Genomic DNA, 27,393 nt, shown 5'->3' on the forward strand with positions numbered 1-27,393 from the left:
GGTCCATGTGTATAGCTTGCTAGCTACCTTAGGCACTGATGTCATGAGAGTCCTTCCTCTGGTTTCAATGGGAGTTTGAGCTTGTGGTCCCAGGAGACAAGTTTTATGTAAAGAATAAGGTGTGTTCAGGTTGAGTACAGGAATGAGAATTAGGTCCATAAAAACTCAGTATCTTGCAAGCACAATGTTCTGTACAGTTAGAAAGGGGTTTTGGTTTTTAAAAAAATGTAAAACAAATTTTCAGTGACTTTGCCTGGTGTGAAGGGTTAACAAAACTTTCATTATCACAGTCTATTAAGCTAGGACCAGGAAACAATTTCTAATCAACACTCTGATCTGGGCAGGGATTGTGCAGTCTTTTGTATTAGGCCTCAGATCTGTGTTCTCTATTCTCACATGCTCACTTCCAGCTGTTGTCATTGAAATCCCACATAATCTCTCAGGGTCAAAGGGCAGTCATCCATGACTGCTGCTGTTAAAAGGTTATGCTGATTTCTGTTGTCAAATATTGGCCCTTTTCTCTTTCAATCACTCCCATTCTACTTTTTTCAACAAGAAAGATCCAGCCTAGAATTGTATTACATGACTTTAAAGTCTTAAAAGTGTTTCTCTATTGTACTAACACGACATGCCCTGGACAGTCTAATTCATTCTCTTATATTCCACAAAGAATGTTCTGGCGCTTCTTAAAACTTCTGCGCTCAAGCCAGGCAGCTTCAAAGAGCACTGGCATATGTGACTTACGGCCTAGCATTTATTGGAAAGAAATGTCTCATTTGACTGTATAGTAAAATATCTATGGTGAACTATTGCTATCGACACTAAAATTAAACTAACAATCTAAAATTAACAACCTACAATTCCTTCTAAAATTGAATGAGAAGTAACCTGTAGCCCAAGCAGAGGTGGGGAGGGCTACTCCATGGAAAAAAGGAGTTGGGGGCGGCGGGGGGGGTGATGCTTTGGTGTCAGAATCAAACTCAAAGCTAATGTCTAATTTAATATCTTTCCTTTTATTTTTTTAATGTCACCTACTATAAAAGTTTAATTTAGTGTATCTCTTAAAGCCGTACAGTGTATAGGTTCATCACACAGATTTTATGTGAAAGGAAAATTAAATGGAATCAGAGGTCAGCATTGGCCTGCAGCATTGGGTTGCAGGCAAAATCAGCCAACAGGGTTCAAAGAATTGGATCAGTGTCACCATTATTCTTGGATAAACTACATCTCCTTATGCAGTGCTCCATCTTGATTTATACAGGCCAGTCATTCGGACAGTCGGAGGTGGCATGATGGGAGATGTAGTCTTGACATCAGGCACATCCATTGAAACCAAGAGTATCTGGACTCTCCCTTCATTAATGTAAATTGAGTTGCAGTGTGACAGATTTCCAGTGCTGTATTCATCAATTCTGGTCGATCTGTCACTTTCAGAACAGTTGTGAATATCTGGTGCAGTCCGGGGCCGGTCCAGCTCTAGCATTTTTGTGATCCTGATTGCTGTTGTCTTCTAAATTAAATACATAGACTCAACTTCTAAACTAAAAAGAGCATAAAGCTTTTATTGTGATGCATAAATAGTACATCCATCCCTTTCTTTCCACTAGTTTGGGAATAGGATGTGACTGGGATTAAGACAAAGTTCTGCCCCTCCCCATAAACCTACCACAACGCAGGTAGATACAAGTCCATCATCTGGGCATTTGGGGAGATTGCCGAGTTCTTGGTCACTTCCCGTCTGTCGGGGTGTATACATGGTGGGTGATACAGACATGTATTTTCTAATCAATATTGGTTAGTGGCTCAGCATTGTTTGTGGAACAGAGGATTATCTAGGTAGAGGATAAAACCAAGTTGCACTTCGTATGGAGAGAGCTTTTCTTTTTTAATCAGGCATTTGGTTAAGATAATAGGCTTGAGACCCTAATTGATTATTACTATTTTAAGCTTTTAAGATGGCTCTGTACACTGAGTTGCTTGACATGAGAAGGGCTTTAGAAATGGTTTCAGTGCTAGTGTTGGAACCTGTCTTTTAATTTCAAAATGCTGAAAGTGAATCAAAGCCTCCCAAAAAGCTGTTTCTTAAAGCTTAATATACTGTCAGTCAGAATATGTAGTACAAGTGAAAAAGCAGGATTTGGACTTTTTTCATCTTCAAAGGATTAACTATTTTCTTTCATATTTTGTTCGAATTACAGGGAGTCTACTTTATCTGTTTATAAAGAAGTTCATACACTTAAAGAACTCTAAATCTATTTTATAATAAAGATAATATATAAACAAAACATAATTATAACACCTTATATTTTATTATAATGGAAACATCTCTGATATGTGATTAAGGAACAATAACCTGATTACTTAAATTTTGATAATACACAGAATTTCATTTAAAATGAATTGCATCAGTCAAACAACAATACAAGGGCTTGATCTGTAGATTCCCTGTACCTGAAATTACCTTCTTGGACATTAATTAAGAATAAAGACAAGACTCTCCATGTAAGCTAGATGTTAGGAGGCAGTTTAGTTGCCTTTGTACACATTTACTCAGTCAAATATGAATGTTGCTTAATAATGCAAAACAAATGGAATGAGACTCTAAGGCCTATTTTCAGTCTCCTTTTCATTAATGTATATCAGGAAAAACTTTATTAAGGACAGTGAGAAAAGACTTAAATAAAACTGGTATGAGACCAGAGTCAGGGTCCATATTCTTAGACTTTTTTCTGCTCTATCATTGGGGTGATATTGGATGCAAAATGAAAGAAATGCAAATTGCATGTTAATTTTTTACCGAATTACAGCTGTCACTGTATGCAGAGCTGTTTTACTGTATCGTTTATATTAGTATGTGATATTATATGTGTAAAAGTAAGAGTGAGATTGGTGTCCATACATTACTTACCAATAAGTATTATTACTTAACTTTTCCGACTTACATTTCCGATTTTCCTGTTAACTCCAGAAAATAAGATATTGTCTCCATAGGCATTTCTTATGAGAGCTACAGAAAGCCTGAGCTTGTTCTTTTAGTGCCCTGATCCTGTGGAAAGATGCATACTGATTTTGGTCAGAAATGAATTTGATGACTTACCTATGTGCTTAAACTTAAGCACATGCTCAGTTGCTTTGTACAATCATCCATGTAAGGCTAGGCATAGGACTTCAGTGACTGAGTGCTATTAGTTTTGTAAAAAGTTAATAAGGATCCTCAAATCCTCAATCCAAACACCTGCTTGTCTAACAGAATGTGATGGTGGTACAAAACCACAGAGATAGCCAGACCATATACAGTCATTTCAACTTCCTATCTATGGGGTATTTAACAAAAGTATCATTTTGCACATATTTCAATAAAGTGCTGCATGAAAAGTAAATCTTGCAAGCTTTCAAGATGTTTAATCATCTTTCAATTAAGAATCTTTTAACGCTAACATCTGCATTTGTAATTGCTTAACTTTACCTTTTTTTTCCTCCTCATTCACTGTTAAGTGGAACAGCCAGATTGAAACAGTTCCTGTGAAAGACATTTTTTTTTCTATTTTGGCTTTTGTTAGCAGGCACAAAAAATTAACTTTTATAGCTTCTGCTGTTAATTATGCTATTTTCTGGCAATTCCTCTTTTAGCTGATTGGTGGTTTTGCTTCTTTTTTGCCTTTTCCTTGTTGCACTATTTATCTCTACTTCAAAAACAGGTTCAGCAAAAGCTAGAAATCTGAGCCCAGATTTTACTGTCTGAACCACATGGATGGACACTTTCACCTGCATGAAGCTTTATTGAACACACTGAGGCTCCATTTTCACATGTGTATAGATCCCATTTCAGGACTGGGATCCTTGTCAAGAGAATAACAGTTCATGTGCATGAGTATACAATAGAGATGACTATTGGTTGGATTAGGTCTAATTTCCTTGCCATTTATGAATCATATAATACATTGTGTAATTCAGCTTCTGTTCAAGGAATGTATATTTTCTCTAATTAAAATCTAGTCTGTGAATTATAGTTTAATGACAGCACTTTGGGTATGTCCGGCAGCAAAATTAAATTTAGCAAGTGATCATAGCAAGCGCTTGCTCAATGGAGCTGGTAAAAACTCTCAGGGATAATGGGATATATCCTCTGGTCACTGTCATATGCTAAAGTCCATGCTGCTGCGTCTTTGCTGCTATTATTGTGAGTCCTAGGTAGATTAACCTAGAATAGGCATTCCTGTCTCTGCAACAGTCACACTTTTATTTTGGAGAACCAGCCTACATATTTTTAACCTAAATTGAACTTTAATTTTCTTGCAGTTTATTTCAATACAAACTCCTACTGATAGCCCATCCAGAAATATGGGTACCCACAAACACTGTAAACACAACCAGTATGTAATAGATGTTAGCATATTGCTTAACGCACAATCGAAGATGCTCAGATGTTGTCGTGGTCAGTGCAGAAAAAGTACTAGAATAGAATAGAATAGAATAGAGTTCTTGATGCTAAAAAGTACTACGCATTCTGGCTTTGCTCCAGCAAAACACTTAAGCATATGCTTAATTTTAGGCACATGAGTGGTCCCAGCGCAGATCTCAGAGAATGATCTTTAATTCACAGATCATTTAATCCAATAGGCAAGTCTGCTGTAACGTATGTACATTCTCATATTAAAAACACTTGGGAACTTGTTAGTGAACAAATGTAATGCATATGGCTAATAACCCATTTTTAAAAAGCAAGAGGATGTGGTCATCATCTTTATCATTGAAAAATGGAAAATGAATTGGAGGCCTATCAATAGCAATTTTTTGAAAGTGAGATTTTAGTTGAGAAAACGCCAAAAAAAAATCCCTAAAATTATACTTCCATGTTTTTTTCATTTAAAATATTCAAAGAGGATTTTACCTCACCCCCAAATATAATAAAATTTCATTTGTAGATTGAGGGACTTAGGTTAAATTGCACATCAAGCACATTTTTACGGTTCACTTGTAAACCAGTGGATCATAACAATTTTGTTTATATACATGTTTGCATATCTCACCCAGGCACAAACACAATGAAGCCCCCACAATAAATTGTAAAACTCATCTGTATGAAAAACAGAACTTTCTCAAGGTTTGGTTTGATTTCCTAGAGCTAAGAAGCGTCAAACCCCTCACAGTCTTTATCTCCAAGAGAAAGGCACACTCGTTGACCTTGCCTTCTCTAAATAAACATGTGACGGGTATATTTAAAACAAATCCAAAACCAAGACACTCTACTGCGTATATTTCTCTCCATTGAGAGATGCAGTACTGGACGGCATTCAAATACAGTGATGAGCACTGCATCAGCCCTGCATAGAACCTATGTAGAATAGAGTAGACCGAATATAATGAGATCACACTGAATCTGACAGACAATTAACGATGGTGGAGCAGATGGTGCCCCTATAAAACATTCCATAATATATCTGTGCGTGCATTAGAATCAGTGACTTTAAGTAGGACAACCTTAAAAGGTATGCCACTTATCCTGTGGATAAGTACAACTTTACCGTTCTTTTAATAATCCCTTTATCCTGAGGTTTCGCCTTTGACCCTGGTTTCAAAAGCAGGAGGTCATTCGGGCCTAGTAGCTACAGCCCTCTAATTGAAGTCTGGCGATATCCTGGAAGAACTGTAATATCCAGCTATGTACACTTACACTTGGGTTGCAGTTTGAAAGCTGTTTGTTTTGTAATTGATTATGCCCATGAAATGGAATTAACATTTGGTGATAGACATGTTTTCAGAGAAAAAGGAAAATACTCTTATGTGAAGTGTAATAACATTTTGATATAAAATGTAGAGGCATCCCTTGCACAAATGAAACAGGCAGGGAAACATACGCCCTGTCTCTTAAAGAAATTCCAAAGCTTAAAGTTAATGCTTTTCTTATGTAGAGATTTATTTTGTCTTTTACAAAGCGTCTTTTAAACACTAGATTTTTTTTCTTTTTTTTTTGTGGGAAAGGCATTCATTTTAGGGGTGGGCTTTTCTTTGGCAGCTGCTTTTTTAAGATTTCCCTAGTGTAACGTCAGAAAATGAAGAGTACATCTTTAAATCTTGTTTTGTTTGAATGAATGGGATAGATAATCCCGATCAGATGTTTCTTTAGAGAATAATGTTTAAAACGATTATAGAACTTAGCTGTCCTGCCTGATTCCTAGGTACAGTATTTTCATTTCAATTGTTAAGTCGTTAGGGGTCATCCAAGGTAACCGTTTATTAAAATAGTCTTCTTTTGTTTCAGATTTCCTGTTGATATGCTTTAACATCTACAAATCTCCCTTCTGATGTGTCATGTTAGTTTTCCTAACCTCCAGATACAAACCACAAAACAGCTACATAGTTATATGACTAGTTACTCACCTACATAAACAGTAATTAGTGCTAAGTGTGCAATTATGTGTCACATTTGAAATCTAAATGAAACTAAAGGATATGAGAATAGTGTCACTGAACATTTAAAGCTTATCACAAATCTTTCATTCTTTTTGTTTTGTAGGACATTTGGGCTTCCAGGACAGTTTTGTCACATCAGGTGTTTTCAGTGTGACTGAGCTAGTAAGAGTCTCACAAAGTAAGTATTGTCTTGCTGTTGTTCCATGTGTTTACTCTAACTCTTGCTTCTTCCTCTGATTTCCTTCTTTTCCCCGGGCTACACAAACAGTTGTAAAAAAATTCTCTCGCACCTCCTCAACTTCATGCAGGTATAATTACTCCGCATACTTGTAAATTACGTGGGCAAAGTTAATATTTAAAAAATAAACAATAAGCTTCTGATCCTGCAAACTGATCTTTGTGGCTGGATCCGTAGGCTAGTACGGAGCACCCTTGAAGGAACTGTGGTTCTCTGTGGGTGAAGGGTTTGCCCACATGGATTAGTTTGCAGGCTCGGCAGTTAAGGCATGAATTTTAACTGGACCTATAAAAATAACACCATCTGTGCCCATGAGCTGGGTCTGTTTGTCCGCCACTTTGTACATTCACGTTCCTCCATACATGCACGTGGCTATTGTTTCAGCACCCATAAATTGACGAACTTGCAAGTAATGTGGACAGTTACAGCAAAATTGGCCCAAATAATCTGACTGGCCTAGACACATACAGCATTAACTTTGCAAGACCTGCTATCTCAGTTGTATGGAATTCTTCTTTTCAAAAGAATTTGTTTGTTGACCTTTAAAGAATGCTAATGCGCGCAGCATGAATGACACACTGCAGCATGATCATTACCAGCTTGTCAATACTCACTAACAACAGTGAATTAAGAGTACCTGTCACCACCCTGTTCCATTGATCAAAGGTACATTGATTGTATTTTGCTATGACATAATCCAGACAGTCCAAGGAGAGAGCATGGACAGTCTCTCTGAGCTATCTCTCTCTCTCTTTTATTCCAGCTACACCATATCTTTAGGTGCTAGGATTCTAAATTTTTCATAAACACTGAAGACCTCTGTTGCAACATTATAGAGCAACCATTAACCAGCTGTAGTTAACAGTTGGGCTATGTTTCCATTATAAATCTTGGATTATAACTCATCCACTGAAATACACTGAGGGTATTTTAGTTCTCAGCGTAGAAGCCTAAAGTCTTGTTCATTTGCTGACCCTGCAGGTCTAGTTTAAGTCTTCCTGGGAGAGGAAAGAATCCCCATTTTTGAACTACAGCAATACGCTTTCTGTAACCACAGGTTTTTCTAATTTTTTTCTTTCCCCTACAAACACATGCATATTTATAAGGTGCTACTATGAAAAAGCCTCTGCTAGAATAGGGATAGAGGGTAAGAGATATATAGAGGTAAGCATGGTAGAGCAAGAGAATAGGGCAGCTTGTTATAAGGCAGGAAGCTCCCTTCACTCAGCTTTGCTGTGAGAGGCCTGTTACAAGGACTCCTGGGTGCACAGCTTGTTTGAAAATTAGCTCATTTAGATGACCATATATGGACTTTGACATCGATCTGAAAACCCTGACTAATGTATGTGAGAATATAGGCCAATGGATGTGAGAATAACTCTGTTTCATGTTGCTTTATTTTGACATGAAGGGACAGGGCTCTTGAAGGCCCAAGGGATTCACCTGTCCTCCGTCAAAGACATCCCACATAACAACAATCTTATCTTCTTCAGAAGAGCACTAGACATCACAGCTGCTTCTGGATTCTGTCAACCTTGCTTTGTGTATTTGCAAGATGGGGTTGCTAGAATGTAACTAGGATCACTGCACTTGGCTTCCAATCTCCATAGGAGGACCAGCCACTTGAAGCCTGAGAATTTGGCCCTGAGCTCAGGATCCTGTATATTTTATTCTTATTAATCTTTCATGTCACAGGTTGGGGTCCCCAGGGGTCCACAGGTATGGTGACTCCATGACTATGCCAGCTCTGTCCCAAGGGAGTCCTCTTATCTCGCCTGCCATGTCTTCATAGTAAAGTAATAAATTGGGAGGCTACCCACAGGCCTTTGCACGGCCACAGTCCACTGACCCTCACAGGAACTTGCTGGTTGCTGGACCTCACTCCAGTATTGTGCCACACGGGGCACCTTGAACCTTATGAGCTAATTGCATGGCTCCAAACCTTCCCTTTATCATGCCCCATGCCTCATGTTGCATGCATGTTATTCCCTCTGTTGGGGTCTCGACCTGCTTGGCCTCGGCCACTTTAATCTGGCTAGGGCTTCTAGTCTAGTCCCACTGTGTTGGACCTGGCTCCAAGGCACTTGCTCAACTTGGTCTGTTCTCGGTCTCAACTCGGTCTGGGCCTTTGATCCCTGTCTGCTGTGCCCCACCAGTGCCAGGCTCTCCGGACTCCGTGTATCTGCGCCCAGCTTGGGCCAGGCCCCCTGGCCCTTGTGTCTGCTGGGTCCCTCTGGCTCCAAACCCCAGTCTTGGGCTTATCCATGCTCAGGTCTTTGCCTCCTTCTGGTCAGCTGACCATCTGCAGGTGCCAGCTAATTACATCATTAGCCTGTTGCTCAGGTAACCCGGCCTGCAAAGCCCCCTGGCTAGACTGCTTCTGTCCTTCAGGGAGCATGCACATCTTAGTTTCCTGCGACATTCCACTACAGTTTATCATAACAGCTAATCTTTTTACAAAGATCCCAGCATGCAACAAATTTTATACATTGTCTATCTGAAGATCACAGTACTTGTCACTGGAATGTGCCTATTTTGGGGTTGGAAAATAACAGCCTTTAAAAAGTTCACACAAGCATTATAGGTAGGGACCAATGTAATTCAGGCTTCAGGGGATTTCAGGGGAAAGCCTGAAATTAGCATTTCCCCCCAAAGCTCCAGAAAACTTTGATTTGGCCACAAATGGCATGAAACTATGGGGGAGAGGGAGGCTCGGGGAAAAAAGTAAAAAAAATTAACCTGACTTGAAGCATGGAGAAGAAAGGCAGCAGAGCCCTGGAAACACTGTGGAAGTCTTATGTGTTTCCAGGGGCAGCCTAGTACAGGCTGAGACCTACTAGGGCTCAGCCAATCTGGTCATTCAATTCTGCACTTTGGCAGGGAGTTTAAAAGCCCTGCCCACAGTGGAGCAGGTAAGTACCCCCTGTCCTAGGGGTTGTGGAACCAGGCATACCAGGTGCCTGCCCTCGTAGCTGGGCATGGGGCATGGAGCACAGGGTGCCCCTGCTGCAGGGGCTCCCCCCTGCCTGGCATGGCTCTCCAGAGCCCTGCTTTGTTTTGCTGTTGTGCGGGAGCTGAGCAGGGCTCAGAAGGCCCATGCTGGGTGGACAGAAGCCCGTGCAGTGGGGGCACCCTTTGCCCCATACCCTGCTGTGGGGGCAGGCACCCGGCACGGGTCTACCAAGCCCTGCTCTGCCTTGCCACAGTGGACTTTGCCTTAGGGTCAGCATTCCATAAAAGTTAGCACTCAATAAAGGTTGTTCTTTAATTAAGTTTATTTACTAGGGTTTCCTTAGGAACTCTAAGTGGTGAGCTTGACTTAAAAGTTGCTGTTTGGTAAGTGATGAGCTTTAGTTTCTTAAAACAGCTGAAGGACAGCCTGTGTGCTGTTGTTCAATGGTAATCAGCCCCACGGCAGGCTCCCTCAGCCAATCAGAAATGCCTAAAAATGCCTGAAAATGCCTAAAATTGGCTCCGGCGAGCCTGCAGGGACACTTGATTTTCCCCCCACCAGAGCCTGATTTACAGTGGTCCCTAATTATAGAGTTGAGCAGGACAGAAAATAGGGTGTATTGCATTTATTTGACTTAACCAAGGACATTTTGGGAGGGACATGGAGACTTTTGCCTTTTCTCAAGCAACAAGTGCTACAGGCTCTTTAATTTTATATCCTACCCTATGAACAGCCCTGTAACTCCAGCATAAATAGTGCCCCAACTGCATACTGGGATATCACTTCAGGACTGACTGAGAGGGGAAGTGTGCCAAGTACTGAATTAGCAACACTACTTCTGGTAGCACCCTGAATTGTCCTTGGAGGTGCTGCAGAGGTATACTGACCAGCTCTGACCCTGTTTAGTTTATGAGTTTTAGTCTGACAAGCCAACAGCCTGAGATGATATGGCTACATGGTAGGATATGTTTAGTGTGGATTCTACCCAAAAAATCCCATTGATGTCAGTGTGACTCTGTGCCAACATTCAAGGAATTATTTAGCATAAAGGATCTATGACTAACTGGCATGAATTGTGTCTAAACTGACATGTAAAGTTGCCTAATTGCTTGTGCTCTTGCTGGCTTCAGTAATCCTGATATACTGAGTCCATTAAAGGACTATTTTGTTCTCTAGAAGCCATTGCATCCTCAAAGGCCACCGCAACTGCAGTAGCAGCCCAGTTGCTCATACACAGTGCTAGCACACAAGAACCTTCCTTAGCATGCTCTCTAGCAGCTTTGCAAAAGGTCATCCTCTACAGATGGACACGAGGCTGTAGAAGGACCCAAGGGCATGTACTGGGAAGGAGGTCATGTGATCCCAGCCTTAGTCCCCACTATGGAAAGTACTGTTCTTTGGATGAATTATGCAAAGGAGCAATGCAACCTGCATTTCTTACACAGCTCAAAAATGCTTATTTATGGTAAAGGTAATTTTCTAAATATGTTCCAATGCATGGACATTTGCAAGGACTGAACAGTGTCATTTACCCCCTTTTGTGCATGCTGTGTGTGCTACAGGAACTCTTGTACTTCTGACTTATTGTCCATATTATTGTGGTGCTTAGCAGCCCTAGTCGTCAATCAGCATCTCATTGCACCAGGCGCTGTACAAACACAGAACAAGAAGACAGCCCCTGCTGAGACAGGATAACCAAAATTTGTTCTTTATTGACCAGCATCACTACACTAATGTTCATAGTGTTATTCTGGATTTAAACCAGAGTATGAGAAACTGGATCGTAGCCTCATATATTAACTGTAACACAGCAAACCCTTGGGGTTTCTTGCACCTTTTGTCATTATTTTCCTGAATTATAGAGTTAATATGATACTAGAAATACATGCTTTCCCTGAGTGTTAAGTATTTATCTGTTGTTAGCTTCTGTCATCTAAAATGAACATGAGGCACATTGTTTTTTCAGCATTTCCTCATTAGGTATTGTTGGATAATAATTATGTGCCAGATTTATTTAATAAGGTTGTCAGAGGTCCAGATGACAGAGAGACTCGGGGACACTACTCTTGTCTCAGCCACAAAACCCGAGGGTGAATAAGCCACGTAGGTCGGCTTCTTCAGAAACAATATTTGCTATTGACTTCATACCATTATCTATCTATCTATCTATCTATCTATCTATCTATCTCCTTCCCTCAGTAGTGATTTCATCCCAGAGAGGATTTCCTGGCTTTGTGTGTCATGTACTAGCTTTGGACATATTTGCAGAAGAACCCTATTCTCTACAACTCCTCACGTACCACTTGCTAAACTCAACAGAAAAATCTCCACCAAGAGGACATGAGAAATAAAAACAATCAGGCCATTTTCTGTAGCTTTTAACTGTCCTTCCCGATGGACACAGCTTTGCTAACAGCAGAAGTTTGTATTATTAAACCTGGAAACTCTTAAGACATATATGTTGATACTGAAATACAGATATAGATATTAATAGATCCATTTATCAATCTATCTATTCCTCAGCAGACAGATCTATCTATCTATCTATCTATCTATCTATCTATCTATCTATCTATCCTGGTCACCATGGGTGCCTATACGCTAGTGCAGAGGCTGCTCCAACATGGTGTAATTTTAACACATTGGAGCAGACTTGATTAATTGAGTCTCCTGGAGCATGGCAATTACTTCACTCCAGCAGCCTCCCAGGTCTTGTATATCAACATCCTCGCCCTTCAAAATTGCAAATGGCAGCACAGCTCATCAATGAGCTTTACTTAAAGCACCCCCACCACCATTTGGAAGCATAGGGACACTGATACACAAGACACTATGGCTCTCACAGCCACTCTAATTAAAGTGCCGCCCTCTTACCCCCTGGAGCATGTGTAAAAGTGCCCCATTGTTTTAAAGTGTCTTTAGCCACTGAACAAGAACTGCAAACCATCTTGGTGCTAAGTAGAACTACACAGCTTGTCTTGAGAACTACATCTGTTACCTTTTCAATTGATGGCTAGCCTACTCATAAATCTTCCTGAAATTAGTTAAACAAAGAAAGTAGTTAATCAAAAAAGAAATTTTACAAAAATGTTGCCAGCATTTTAACAAATCAAACTAAGTATCTTAAAACTAGAGGAAAAGCCACTGTCCATCATCATTGGCAATCCCTCACAGTTGAGGATGATTGTCTTCCATGATTGCCTTCTGTGACAGGGCACCTTTGGTTCCTGCCACTTTAAGAGCTTTGAGCAGGCTGTGGAGCAGCCGGCATGTGTGATGCAGCCTAATGAGGTGGTCATATGGCTGCAGGAGCGCTCCTAGATTAGAGGATGGGGCTGAGCAGCTTTATTTTAAATCCAGACCCTCAGAGCTGAACTGGCAGTTGCTGGAGGGAGCCAAAGAGAGAACATCGCCAGCCAGAGCTGCTGCTCCCAGAACACCTGGAGGACAGGGTAGGAGCTATGGGGATGGAGGATGTCCCTGGTCCTGGAGAATAACCTAAAACTACATCCTGCTAGGGATGGGGCTGCCTGTGGTGGGGTGGTCCCCAGGAAATGCCACACCAGTGCCTCCTTAATGAAAGGCAAGTATTGGTTAGCCCCCATGACCTGGTGGGTTACCCCATAGAGGAGACAGGAAAGAGGTCCAGGCATATCATCAGGCCTGAGACTAAGGGGCATAAGGCTGAGAGCCCCAGTGAGAAGGTAGAGTAGTGGGCCCAGTGGTGGCATGTGAGAAGGCTGCATAGAGTAGGATCTGTGTGGGTGGGCCTGAAGGACTGCACATTGGCCGCACAGAGTAGGGGTCACATGGGTGGGCCTGAAGGACTGTGCATAGGCCGGCTTTAGACATTGAGTGAGCTGTGTTTGGAAGGACCTGAGAAGGCGGACCCATATGAGAGAGAGAGAGAGACAGAGCGAGCAGCTCAGTTACCTGACCAGAGAAACCCTTGACTAGTCACTGCTGGGGCCAGGACCAGAATGTTCGAAGGGTCAGAGCACCCACCACAAGGGACGCCCAGAGCCAGGGGTCTGGGCTTCCAACTGGCCTAGAGGCAAGGCCAGGGATGGTGTGGCCAAAGTTCCCGGAGAGGGCCACTGTCAAGAAGGAGAAGGGTTCAGGGAGCTTGACAGCCCAGAATGAGAGCAGAATAGACCACCTGAGAAGGAGGGATCCAGCTGGGGTCCAAACAAGAGGCAGGTATAGAAAGGGGTCCATCGTGGAACCAGAGCCATATGGTGATGCCATCTGCAAAGGTATGGGATACGGTATAAGCGAAGGTTTGGAGCCGTGTATTACGCCCTTGGCATCAGGCAGTAAATGGGCAACCTCCCACCTTATAAACAACTAATTAGTTACATCAAAGGCATGGCAGGCAAGGCATGTGGGCAGACTGCCCTAGACAGGTGGGTGGACCAATGATTTGACTGGCCACGAGATGGCCCCCTGTCACACCTTAGCTATGGGTGTGAAGGCCAGTCTTGGATCGACAGGTTCTGTTGCAACTCAGGCACATGTTTCCATGCAGGGTGGGTGTCTCTGGATTCTTGGTTTAGTCTGCAACATGCTGTTTCTGCTGCTCCTGCTTTTTCATCTCCTGTTGTTGTTGCGATGTTTTAAAATACTGAGATCATTGCGGCAGACTTAGGGTAGTCCTAGGTGATAGTCTCCCATGAGTTGATGTCAATGTTGCATTTTTTTCAAGTTGGCCTTGAGGACATCTTTGAAACACTTTCTCTGCCCTCCTCTTGAGCATATGCCTTGACTGAGCTAGGAGAATAAAATTTGCTTTAGGAGTCTGGAATTAGACATCTGGATGACGTGGCTAAGCCAGTGAAGTTGATGTTGGATGATCGTCACATTGATGCTCGTGGTGTTTGCTTGAGAGAGGATGCTAATGTACGTGTGTCCGTCTTCCTACTGGATTAAAAAAATCTTCCACAGGTAGTGTTGATGGTACATCTTGAGTGACTTGAGGTGCCTCCTGTATGTTGTCCACATTTCAGCTCTGTACAGTAAGGTAGGGATCATGACTGCTTCATAAACCATAAGCTTAGTTTCGAATCTGATGTTGTGATCTTCAAACACCTGTTTCCATAGGCATCCAAAGGCTTCACTTGCACATTTGAGGTGATTTTGGATTTCTTTATTCTCCTGAGTCTCACCATAAATCTGAATTGCCAGAGCTGGGGACTGCTCATTAGGCGCTTATTGATGGAGGACCTTAGTCTTCTGAGTGTTAAGCATCAGTCCCATTTTCTTGTATGCCTCAGTAAAGATGTCAGTGATTGCCTAAAGATCTGCTTCTGAGTGATCACACACTACAGTATTATCAGTGTACTGGAACTCAGTGATTGACATTGAGGTAGTCTTGGTTTTGACTCAGAGTCAGTTGAGATTAAACAGCTTACTATCTATTTGGTAGTTTAGCTCTACTCTGACTGGAAGCTTGTTGGTGGTCAGATGTAGCATCACTGTAAGGAATATTGAGAAAAGTGTTGCAGTGATGATGCATCCTTGCATAACTCCAGTCTTAACTTCACAGGAATCCATGATAGATCCATTACTGGGAACCACCGCTCACGTACCATCACGGAGCAGGTGAGGAATGGTGATGGATTTCAGTGGGCATCCATACCTCAGAACGATCCTCCCCCCAGTGCTTCTTGGCTGACAGACTTGAAGGCTTTCATGAGGTCAATGAAAATCATATAGAGAGGTTTATGTTGTTCCCAGCATTTTTCCTGTGCTGGTGAGGAATGGCAATCATGGCAGTTGTGCCTCTTGATACCCTAAACCCACACTGAGATTCCAAGAGGAGCTCTTCAGCAAGTGGAAGGAGACAGTTCAGGAGGGTTTTCACAATGATCTTTCCTATCGGGGACAACAGACCAGTCCCTCTGTAATTTCTACCATTGTACCTATCTCCTTTTGTTGAAGATTGTCATGATCATGGCATCCCTGAGGTCATCTGAGATTACCTCATTATTCCAAATCCATAAAATGAGGGCATGGAGCTGTGATGTGAGCTTCTCCCGCCTGCTTGAAGATTTCAGCGGGGATTCCATCAGCTCCAGATACCTTGTCGTTCTTCATCTGCTTGATGGCTTTCCTCACCTCATCGAGGGTTGGAGGGATTCCAAGATCATCTCTGACTGGGTGTTGTGGGATGGAATTGAGAAAATTCATCAACAACAAATTCTTGATTAAGAAGGTCTTCAAAATGTTCCTTCCAGTGGACATAGATGATTCCCTTTTCATTGATCAGGTCTTCTCCATCTTTAGGTCTCAAGGGAGTGGCCCCTGGATGCTTTACCATTGATGGTTTTGGTGCCACTAAAGAAACCACGAGTATCATAGATGTCAACAAAAAGTTAAATCTTCTTTGCCTTGTCTTCCCACCATCTGTTCTTCATATCGAAGGTCCTCCCTTGGACCTTTGCATTGGCTTGTTGGTGATTCAATTTCTTTTGCTTGCAGTTGGTGTCATTCTACCAACTACAAAAGGCCTTGTGCTTGCAGGCAATTAACTGTTGGATCTCCCACTCATTCTTATCAAAACAGTCTTGATGTTTCCTGGTAGAGAATCCAAGTGTCTCTTCACAGGCACTGATGACGAAGGGCTTGAAGGCACCCCAAGCACTGCCAACATTTTTCCCTTGTTGTTGATTGGAATTCACCAGTTTTTCATTGAGGCACTGGCGGAAGATGTCTCTCTTGATTTGGCTGTTGAGTCCTTCGACATTGACCTTCCGTCAGCACTGCTTCTGCTGCAGTCATCATTTGGGAGCCAGTTTGAGTGACATAACTGAGCATATGAGTCAGTGAAAGGTCCAGCAATTGTCAGCTCCTAGAATAACTCGAGTGATGAGGCATCTTTGTGATCCAGGGCACGAATGATGATGTAGTTAATCAAGTGCTAATGCTCAGATTGTGGGTCTTGCCATGATGTCTAGCACCTATTTTTCAAAAGGAGGATGCCCTTGGAGTTGACCTTTCCCACTCCTTTGCCAGTGGTTCCATTCCAGAGGTTTGAGTCTCTTCCAACTTTGGCATTGAAATCACTGAGCAGAATAAGCCTGCCTCCCTCCAGAATATCAAAATGGACTTGGTCACGGTTGGCATAGAATTCCTCCTTGGTTTTGTCAGTGGCATCAAGAGTCAGGGAACATATGCTGATGACAGTGGTGTATTGGCTCCCTGCCAGTTTGAGACAAACAGTTCTGAGCTGCTCATAAATCCTGATAGGGAATTGAGTTGGTTTATGAGTTCATTCCTAATGGCAAAGCCAAGTTGACATTCACTTTCCTATTTACTCTTCTAGAAGACAGTATAGACACTTCCTTGCTCTTTGAGCTGTTTGTCTTCCACTTACCAGATCTTGCTCAGTGCAATGATATCGATGCTGTGTCATCTTGAGTTTTCAAGCCACAATTGCAGTGCGACACTCTGGGTGTTCATGGTGAGGATTGTCCACGAGAGTCCTGGTGTTCCAGGTACCAAAATTGATTGTGTGTCTTTATTGATTTCAACCACAGTAAAGGTGATCCCACTGGGTGCAGTTATCCAGTCAAAAAAGAGAGGCAGACTATAGTTAGGGTACCTTTTCTAACCTCCTCCCCATGTGGGGTGAGCAGAGCAGATCCTAAAGAGGGCTGCTTAGTTGCAGTTACAGCTGCCGAATAACACTCCTGCCTCATACAAATGCTGGGTGACCTACTTGTAACTGCCATCTTCATGCCAATTCATGACTAGCAGCTTCCGAGTCTCACAATCCTGCTGCCATCATCACTAATGAGTTGCTAAAGGGCTTGAAAAATGTCCTAAATCTGTTTACATGGAAGACTCCTGTGCATTATTTCTTTTCCTGTGGAGAGGCCACTGTCCACCCACAATTTGATATGAGTATGTCACATCATGTTGCCAATAGTCCTATATTGCAATGGGATTTGGGAGATGAACCGCTTCTCTTGCAGGCCTCCTTTCCCCAGAGACCCTTTAATCTCTGATGAGGTTTGGTTTGAAGGAAAGAGATAGATATCCCCTGCAGCAGAACTGGGGAGTTGTACATTGTTTGTTCCCAAGCCCGAGGCTGTAGGAAATTTTCATTCTGTTCCTTAAACCCTTCAGCACTGGGAACTTAGTTCGGGGCTTCAGGACAGTGGCCAGAGCAAGCGATAGAAATGCAACTCTGGTGCATCTCTGGTGTCATGAAGTTGTGAGAGCTGCACAGCTCTCACCAACTTTGACTTCCAGGGTGCACCAGGGCTTTGGCTCACTTGACTTGCTGCACAAGTGAAAAAAACCCTTGCCACTGAACTTTCCTATATAAGGTCACAGGGTTTACTATTTGGCAGGCTATGAAATTAGGATCATTGGCAGGCTGAGAGCTGGAGAGGAGAGAAGGGGAATGGGGGAGGCCATACCAGCCAGTAGGTTACAGTGACCTTCAAGTCTTCTTGATCTGGGACCTTCAGGATTGACTCCTTCCCGTGTGGAGCTCCCTGCAGCCAGCTGAAATAATCTGGCTGGTCTGCGAAGGAAGAATTTGGAGCTTATATACAGTCTCTTAACAAACTTCATTTATTGTGCTCCATTTTGGTTGAAATGATACCATTACTGGTGCTGAGGAACGCTCACTGCACTGGGAAGGCCACAGTTAAAGCTGTACGGTGCTAGCTCTGTTTTTCATGAAGTTAAGTGAGATGCTTTTCACCCTTTTAATGCATTAGACCACACAAATATGCACACATGCAAACACAGACCACAACTCTGTGTTATATCTACAGAGCCCTTAAAGGAGTTATATAGATTGCACAGGTAATCCATGATTTTGAAATGCCATGGATTGTGGGATACTGTTGTCCAGGAATGGAAACTTCAGATGTCAGACATGCAGACACTCACTCGCTGTGGTTAGTGGTTTCTGTAGCCCTGCTTCAGCATCTGCTGAATCTGGCTGCAGAAGTCTCTTAGCCCTCTTATGGAGATGAGTGCTGCCAGGGATCCTGGCAATAGAATGGACTGTAAGAGGTGGTCTCTGGCATGAGGTGGCACCCTAGTGTTTGATGCATACAGTAATTCTGTAAGTATATGAAACAATCACTTCTGTTTAAAGCAATAAAGGAAAATAATCTCTTATGCCTAGAGTTGGTGCGTGAACTCCCCACACTCACCCCGGAGCCTAAATAAAACTATTTGTACTGTTCTAGCTGGAATGATTAAGAGCAGAATCAGTGCAGTTAAAGAACTGATACGATTATTGTGAAGGAGATATGTGGAGCTAGCAATTAAAAACACACCCTGCTCTCTGAGCAAGAAGCAGGGTTAGGTAGGAGGCTACAACCTCCAGGGGTAGGTAGGAGGCTATAACCCTCCAGGCTACAACCTCCAGGGTAGGTAGGAGGCTACAACCTCCAGGGTAGGTAGGAGGCTACAACCAAGGGAATAGAGATTCTCAAGGTGTTTTGATCTACCAGTCTACTCAAAGCAAATTACAGAAAAAAATCCTCTCGCCCGTACCAGCTCCTACAGGAGGGCTCTATCCTCAATGCAATCCTCCGGAGGATGGTGAGGTTATCAATAGCCGTGGTCCTCCACTCACACAAGGCCTCTATGTTCTCAGTGCGTCAGAGAGGGGGTAAGCAGCTCAAGGTGGTGATCCCGCAGCTCTGAGACTGGGGGGTGAGACCACTACTTTTCTGATGTCTAGATGAGAGTGGGGAGGATCCTTCTTTCTCCATGCAGATCCCCAGCGCAGAGCGCACGTACTGTGGATGCAAATGGCAGAGTATCTTTTTAAAAATGCATGTGTGTATTATATGTGTATGTAAAAAAAAACAACCCCTGTTTCTCCAAACAGTAGCCTGGATGCTTTCTGCTATACTAGGCAATACTGTAACTGTGGTAGTTAAAAATCAGGAGCATGAAAATTAACCTTTAAAAAAAACCCTCTGTTCCTTAGCAAAGCACTGCTATCCCAAACAGACTGCTTGGGCTTGGGCATTAAAGGAGAGGAAAAAAAAAAAGATTATAATAAAAAATAGACTGCAGGCATAGAATGAACAGTTGCCGTGACCTTGCCTTTTGTATGCCATTACACAATTCAATGGCAGTCCACTCAAACCTTGCTCTCGATCAATATCCTATTAAAGCAGCACAAAAAGTCTCTATAAACTTCGTGGTTAGCTATGTTTATAAATGGAACTCAGCATAATGAGATGGTCAATAGCAGGCTGTACTTGTAATTTTAAAATGAACATCACACATTTCATATCTGTTGTATTCGGCAAAACCTCTTTGAACCTAATAACGCAGTATACGGAAGACAAAGGCCTTGCTAAAAACCTCAGCTACCCTTTCTTTCCTGCCTCAAAACATAGTATGTTTCCCTCTGCTTATTAAGTCATAATCAGTGAAGAAAAATGATTAGTCAAATGCAGTGTTTCTTATTTAACCTTAAACACAGTGTCAATTTGCTGCAGTGTTACACATGTAATGATCCTTGTTTCATCCATGTCTTGTAAAAACAGTTTTAAAAAAGTGGAAAAACAGAAATAAAACACACATTAATAACTACGAGACAGTGCCATATTCCAAGGAAGACAAATGCCAACTTGGCTGGTTTTATTTAGTGGGTTTCCTGTACTCTAATACATTTCCAAAATAAATACTCCGACTGAATTAAGTCAGAGGGGTTTGGTTAATTTTTCTTGTGTTTTTCTTAACATTTTTGGTTAAGAAAAACACAGGGATTTTAACCTCTTTGAATTAATAAATGGGTGGCAATGGGGATAGCCTGTCAGTGGTGCCAGAGCATTCCCCAGTGCTGGCCTTCATCCAGAGCAGAGCCATGGCTCCGTGCTCCCTGCTTGCAGCCCTGATACACCACAGATTGATCAGCCTGGGAGGAGAACTGGTCCAGTGTTTCAGGCAAACTGTCTTCTGCCTCTTCCAAGTGATTGAAATGTATCTCATGTGTATTGGGTTCCTGCAATGTAGACCACCCTGTCAGCTGAAATTGGACCCGCAACCACATCAGTTCACTTAAAAGCTCCACGCACATCAATCAAGCTAAGGTTTAAATGAAAGGCCAGTTCTTTATCCAGTAAAACACCTTACTCTTCCGTCATGTCAGAGGCATGGCTCTATGTCAAATGACATCTTGCTGTAGGCATGGAGCATATTGTTTTGACCCAGAGCTGAAATTTCCAACCTTCTTCTCCTGTTTCAGATACGGTCTTCAGCCATTTATTAGTATTTTTCTGAAGGACTTTTTTAATGAGGGTTAGAATATTTTTGATGTGATCAGTGAATCTCAGTCTCTCATTTATGTATAGTAAAGGTATTACAGAACAGAGCAAATTCCAGCTACGCCAGCGCTCTGGATAGTGCCAAAACATGTTATTGGTACATCAGGCTAAGAGGTTCACATGTTGGATAATCATGTGTTGAAATGGTAAAGTTCAGTTTAGGCAGGGTTTTACCCAATTTCGATATCTTTGATCCCTCCAACTACTCTCTGGCAGTAGAGTGTTGATGTGGACTCCTCCAAATACATATGAGCATGACCTTGTCTTCTCATTATTGTTCTGGTTAATGTAAAACGGGTGGGCTGTAAAGTCATCCCGACTGCCCAGAGAAAGAATGTGTAAGCCAGATTAAATGTATATACCTTTATGGCATGTTGTCTTACAGAACAGGAAAGTAAATCTAAGAGCCAAAAACAAAACAGCTGCTTGCTTCAGCCAAAGTCTAAGGCAAGAGTTAGTAGGTGTGGCTCAGGGTAAACCAGCAATAGAAAGCATAGATCACTTTAAGCAAAATTCAGACCGGAAAAGGAAAAGACCTTCTGCTAGCTAGAGAAAAGGGAGTTAACCCTTCCCTGGTTGGAGGTTGCACCTTGGCAATTTCCTCAGCCAGTTTACAGGAAAGCATAGTTTCAAGAGCACATTAATTGAGAAAAGAAAGCAGATATGAAGGATAACCAGCTTGCATGCCTGAGAACTAATTCCAAAACCCTTTTCGCTTGTGGAAAGTTTACATCTGTGGCACTACTAAGGTTAGTGACCTTGAGTTAGTTGTAACAGGACAGTCGTTCGCTTGCTTGAGCCATGGGCCTTTTAAATACTCTCATTATCACAGACATTTTAAACATAATTTACACTTGAGCATTTAAAAAAAATATTCTGTTTTTGACCTGTCCTTTGTTATCTGGATCTCCTCTTATATCCTTCATCCTGCTCTTCAAGTATTACAAGGTGTTCCAACACATGGCAAACAAACCCTGTTATTCAAAATGTGTGGACGCCCGAGATTACTTGCTGTTTCCCCTTCTGTTCTGTGGATAGTGTCTGTGCTCCCAGCTCTTCCTCAATCCCACTCCCCCCTTCTTCAGACTACGTGTATTATGTTGAGATCTGCAATTACACTTCACAAGTTTTACATAGGGCCAACTTCAAGATTTGGCCAGCATTGCCCAGGGTTCTGGGGGGAGATTAATGGGGTGGGGCGATTTATCAGCACAGGTTTTTTCCTTCGTATCTGTCTAAAATAAAACTATTTAATAAATCTTACAATGCCTGGGGAATTCATTGCCCCTTGGAACGAAATGGCCCTTTAATTTAGTGCCTGCCTTTTTATGTTCCTGTTTGGAAAATATTAAGATTAACCTGTAAATTAGGCCTGGGTAGGTCTGAGATGTAGGAGAACTGATCAGCAAAGGGTTTACAAAGCAAAAATCTGTTTGGCAAAGAAGTTGCTGAAAACTGTGGAGTAGATGCTGCAGAGTACCTTTATGATTGATTTCCATTCAAGTCAGACTGACTGCAGTATGGTCATTTTTCTAACCCATAACTGCTCACACTGCAGCAGTCTGCTATCTGCAGGGTGTCTGAATTATAGCAGTCCATGTCCGTGTTACCTTTTACACAAATTACTTACACTGGTTTCTTTTTCCATGCAAATTCATCAGTTTTACAGCCTCTTGTAGCTCCTGTCAGGAAACTAGCAGAAAGCACAAATTGATAAAATGAGTTAATTTTACCATACTTAATTTTTTCCTTTTTTTAAAAAGCCCATCCTCTCGTATGCTCAGTGCACAGGAAGCATATTACAGTTAAAGGACGATAACAAAGGATTTGAGTGTTCTTGCCATGAATTATTTCCCAGGTTAATTTCTTTTAATGATCCTGCCAGATTTTCTCAAGTTTTAATAGAAGCATTTACCTTCCAGCACATGCATTTAAAAGTCCATTGCTGTCCATACTGTTCCTTTTCTGTTTCAAGGACAGACATTTGTAAAAGAGCCTTGTTTCTAGACTGGCAAACAACAGCTAAGTGTCTTTTGGGCATGGTGGACTAGCCGGAGGGCTAAACAGTTCTGTCGATTCTGAGAGGGGCAGTTCCCCAAGATTTGGGCTGAAATGCTGGCCTAATTGATACCAGTCACCGAACTTCCATCAGGCCTGTATTTCACCCTGGATGAGTGGTGCAAGTTAAGGCACCATTTGCTCTTCATTTCCTCATTCCTACCATGGCGAGTGAAAAGGTACCCTGTCTGGGAACCTCCCATGAAGTCAGAAAGAGACTATCCCTTGTCTCTGTGAAACAGGGTTCTCCGATAAAACATTCGACGTTCACCTTACACATACTGCAGAACGGGCTGCGTTGCAGAAGGCTGTCAAATGGGCGAGGCAAAGCATGCTCCATAATATAGACTCCAAAGCGGTATTCTCCTCTGAATGGCAGTGCAATCTTATACCATACAGTGGGTTTCATTGACAAAGACCTCGCCTTCTGTATTTTATATTAGGTAGCTGCGTGCCTTTTTCTTTTTTTTATTCCACATGCTCAGCATGGCTCTATGCCTGTAAAATTTTAGAAAAGGAATTTATAATACCTTACACATAGCCAGTGCTGTGGGGTATGTCACAAGGAAGCTAGGTGAAATCATAGCAGCATGGCCCTCATACAAAAACCTTTCAGTACTGGTGGAAAAAAAGAGCAGAAGGCAATTTTTGGATAATGGTGTTCTGAGGCCAGTTGTTTCTGCAAAAAGCTGATGAGAGCCCCAAAACTCTCAGCCCCTTGCACCCCTTGGGGATGCCACAGTGGTCCCGAAAAAAAGTGTCTACTGCTGTCTACAGGAGCTTACAGACTAGGCCAAGCATACTGTCAGGGGATCCAGCCTGTCTCTTATTCAGAAGGGCATTCAGTAAGCCAGTTCCAGACCTAAAAATAAAAAATAAAGAAGTTTCAAGAGATTTCACTCAGATTACAATATGGAAGGACTTTCTTAAAGGAATCCACAAAAGATGTTGCTACAAATAGCTAGAATTACTAGTACAAAAAGCAATGACCTTAGGAGAAAATAAAAGAAGAACCTAGATCATACAGAAGTATTTCCCCAATAAACATTATACCCTCTTGATTAACGTGCCAGTTAACTTTGAGATCCCTCACTTCCCACCTCCCTTCCCTCCCCAAAACTGAATGCATTTATTTATTATTTGACACTGAAATGCAGTGAAAGCATTACTCACCCAATTTACTGACTGTAATCTGCTTTTGTCTCCTTAGCGCCAATAGCTGCAGGAACAGGCCCTAATTTCTCCCTCTCAGATTTGGAAAGTTCTTCATACTACAGCATGAGCCCAGGAGCGATGAGGAGGTCTTTACCTAGCACATCCTCTACCAGGTAATTCAATTGGGACATGGCATTGGGTTGCTTGTGAAACCTAGATAACAGTCATTGCTCATCTGTTGTAGCTGTAGTTACATTATTGGGCATGTTGTGTTGGGGGTAGGGGGCGTGTAACCTTTTCAGAATTGCAAAGCTGAGTGTCCATCCTAGCTTCAATGAAAGCTATCTATTTATATTCCAGCCTTGGAAAAAAGCTTCATAGGAGGTCTCAGTTAATTTCTCATTTACACCGTTTATAAACACAAGTAATTCGGCTGAAGCCAATAGTGTTGCACTGGTCCAAGAGGAGAATCAAGGGCAGAATGGGACATGTCACTTCATCTTGACGATAAGGTCCTTGAGTATTTTTGCATGGAGCTCTTCCAAGTAAGGACAGTAGCTTGCATTATATACAAGGAAAGATTAGACACCAGACTTCATATATTCTTTATAAATTTAAAAATGTTAACAGTGAAACTGATATAGAGCTGAGGGCTTGGCCTTTAATATATTCACATTTTGATATGGCGTTAAGAATTTTGTGACAACCAAGCAACTGAATTTTTGATGCTGGCTACTATCCAGTGCGAGTCTGTGGCTTAGATGCTAACTAACAGACAAGGATATTTTTTATTTTTTATCCTGTCCTTTTACTTTAACCATCCATGAGATTGGATTTATAAACAAGCCTGGTCATTACACCCATCTTGAACACTATTAAGAAAACAGATTGATTTTTTTTCCCCCAGCCAAAATAGATCAGTTTTTTCAGACATGACACAAAATTCTAACTTCAAACTGGAGTTCTTTAGGTTTTGATCTCAGTCTGCAGTTCTACCAGCTTTGCAAAAAACAAGCACACAATAAAAATGCCCTGTAGTTCGAGTGCAGCTGTCATTTTTATTTTCTAAAAAAGCTTTAAGACAGTCTCTCAGCAATAACTTTTTAGCTTACAATGTGCAGTGATTGAAAGAACATTCTGTATACTTGTGCTCCAGCAACACTGTGCAGCTCAGCAAATAAGGTTCTCATTACATGTAGCAGTAATCAGTTTAAAAGTTAGGGCTGTTTCTTTTTTCACATTTGTACTGCATACTGTACGTGCAGTGCTCATCTTTGGACTTACTTAGAGGGAGAGTTTTGTTGCAAGTCCAGGAGTGAAGAAGTCAGGTTACTTAAAAGCTCAGTTGTTGTCCTTCTATTTTTTTGCAAATAACTAGCACTGATAAGGAGCCTATTATAAACAGCATGAGTAGTTAATAACTTGCTATTATGTTTGTTTTCCTTTCATTAGGCCGCTCCCAATCAGAAAAAAAAAATTATTCCTTAAACACACAGACTCAGCAGAATTATCAGGCAGTGATTGTATTGTATGCACAGAATTTACCCGACTGACATATAACAGGGGTTTTTTTTAAAATAAGGAATGACAGAACCTGCATTCCACACATACCCAAACTATTCTCCCTGTAGCTCATAGAAAACTTCAAAACCTTTCAGTTCTTACCTAAGCACATCTTTGGGTGAAGCCAAAGTCTGTCTTGCCTGAGTAAAGGCTTCAGGGTTTAGTTGCGTGGGTATTGTGTCAGCAGAATGTTTTATGTTCATGTAATAGGTCCCCAGTACACAAAGTGATCTATTCTTGCTTCATGCTATAGGATACTTGGTTCTTGAATGCTTTACAGTTGATGGTAGAATACGCCTGATGGCAGAGCTGCCCAACTGGTGGCCTGTGCACTGCGTGTGGCTCACGAGGGGTTAACATGTGGCCCGTGGGCTCCTACGCAGCCACCACTTGTGTCACTGCTCTTGCAGCAGCCATAGCTGGGTTGTCTGGACCCCCCTTCCTTCCCCCGGCTCCTGACCCCACTCGTGAGGCTGGGGCGGGCTGCCCATGGTTGCCACGTGGTAGGGGAGGTGCCAGGCTGTGCGCCATTCTGCAAAGGAGGGAGCTAGGTTGTCCAGGCTGCACCTCCAGGTGGGCTGTCTGCACGACGTGCATGGCTAGCAGGGAAATGGGGGTGCGCACGGCAGAGGAAAACTGGGCTGTGTGCCTGGCAAGGAGGGTTGGGCTGCACACGTGGTGAGGGGCAATAGGGTTGTATACACAACGAGGGGAGGGACTCGGAGGCTGGGGCCCCTATGGTGTGCGGGCCTCTGGGTCTGTGGCCTGTACTGCATGCAGCCCCCAGCTGCCCCGAACTTGGAGAGCCCTGTCTTACAGGACAGAAAACTGAGAAAAGAAAATTGCCTGACCTGGCTTTGGAGAATGTCGTTAGGACAAATTCATAGCAATATCTCTACTCGCTCTGTATATCTCATAATAAACTTAGCCACGGTTAAGGAAGTTGGCTTCACAAGTCGCTCCTTACACCATCACCCTAACGCAGTCTTAGGGTGGTGTCACACATTCAATTTAAACTTGCTACGTGCTGTTTAAAGGCAAGCAAACAACTGTTTAAGCAGTTAAGCCTCCATGGCATTGCATGGTTGTTCTCTTTCAGACCCAGGTTATCTCCGACCTAACAGGTACTAACTTTAATAAGTCATTACATTCCAGTGATGTGCAACTGTTGCAAGTGAATGTGACACCACCCTCTGAGTCTCTTGACCTACGGAGAGTAATGCAAGAGTTCTCCATTCTCCCAAGCTTTGTCTGAGTGTCATGCAGTGTATATGCTAGGAAAGGTACTGTGTATGGCAAGTGATGTATGGGAAGCACGTTGCCTGTTGTGGAGTCTCCATCCCTGGAAATTCTCAACAGCAAGTTAGACAAACTTTTGGCTGGGATGGTTTAATCAGGAATGAACGTGCGTTGAGCAGGGACCTGGGCTGGATGGCCTTGCTAGTGAGGTCCCTTCTAGACTTTCTTATGATACTATGTTCACTTGTAAATGCTTGGTAGCAGCAAAAGACTGTCATGCCTGATTCATTGAGTAATTTAATTATAGAGTAAACTTCTTATATATTGACTATGTCCTAGGAAAATTTGAAACCGACATCGCTTTGACCAATAAATGAATCTGATCGCTCACAGGGTTTTGCTTATTATTATAGGGTTCTTGTCATTACATTTCTTCAGAAAAAAATGTATTGCAACAGGTG

The 27,393-nt window shown here is 42.3% G+C and overlaps 1 protein-coding gene across 6 annotated transcripts in view; it reads left to right on the plus strand.

The window, feature by feature from the left end:
- The window catches only part of NFIA (nuclear factor I A), a 310,278-nt gene that overhangs the window by 197,220 nt on the left and 85,665 nt on the right, over positions 1-27,393 (plus strand). For all 6 annotated transcript variants that reach the window (XM_019489142.2, XM_006277944.4, XM_014593910.3 and 3 more), the window contains exons 4-5: positions 6,518-6,592; positions 24,186-24,303. In XM_019489142.2, coding sequence (XP_019344687.1) covers positions 6,518-6,592; positions 24,186-24,303 — 193 coding nt within the window. The remainder of the gene's footprint in view (positions 1-6,517; positions 6,593-24,185; positions 24,304-27,393) is intronic.

The sequence above is a fragment of the Alligator mississippiensis genome, chromosome 5 (assembly GCF_030867095.1).
Source record: "Alligator mississippiensis isolate rAllMis1 chromosome 5, rAllMis1, whole genome shotgun sequence".
NCBI lineage: Eukaryota > Metazoa > Chordata > Crocodylia > Alligatoridae > Alligator > Alligator mississippiensis.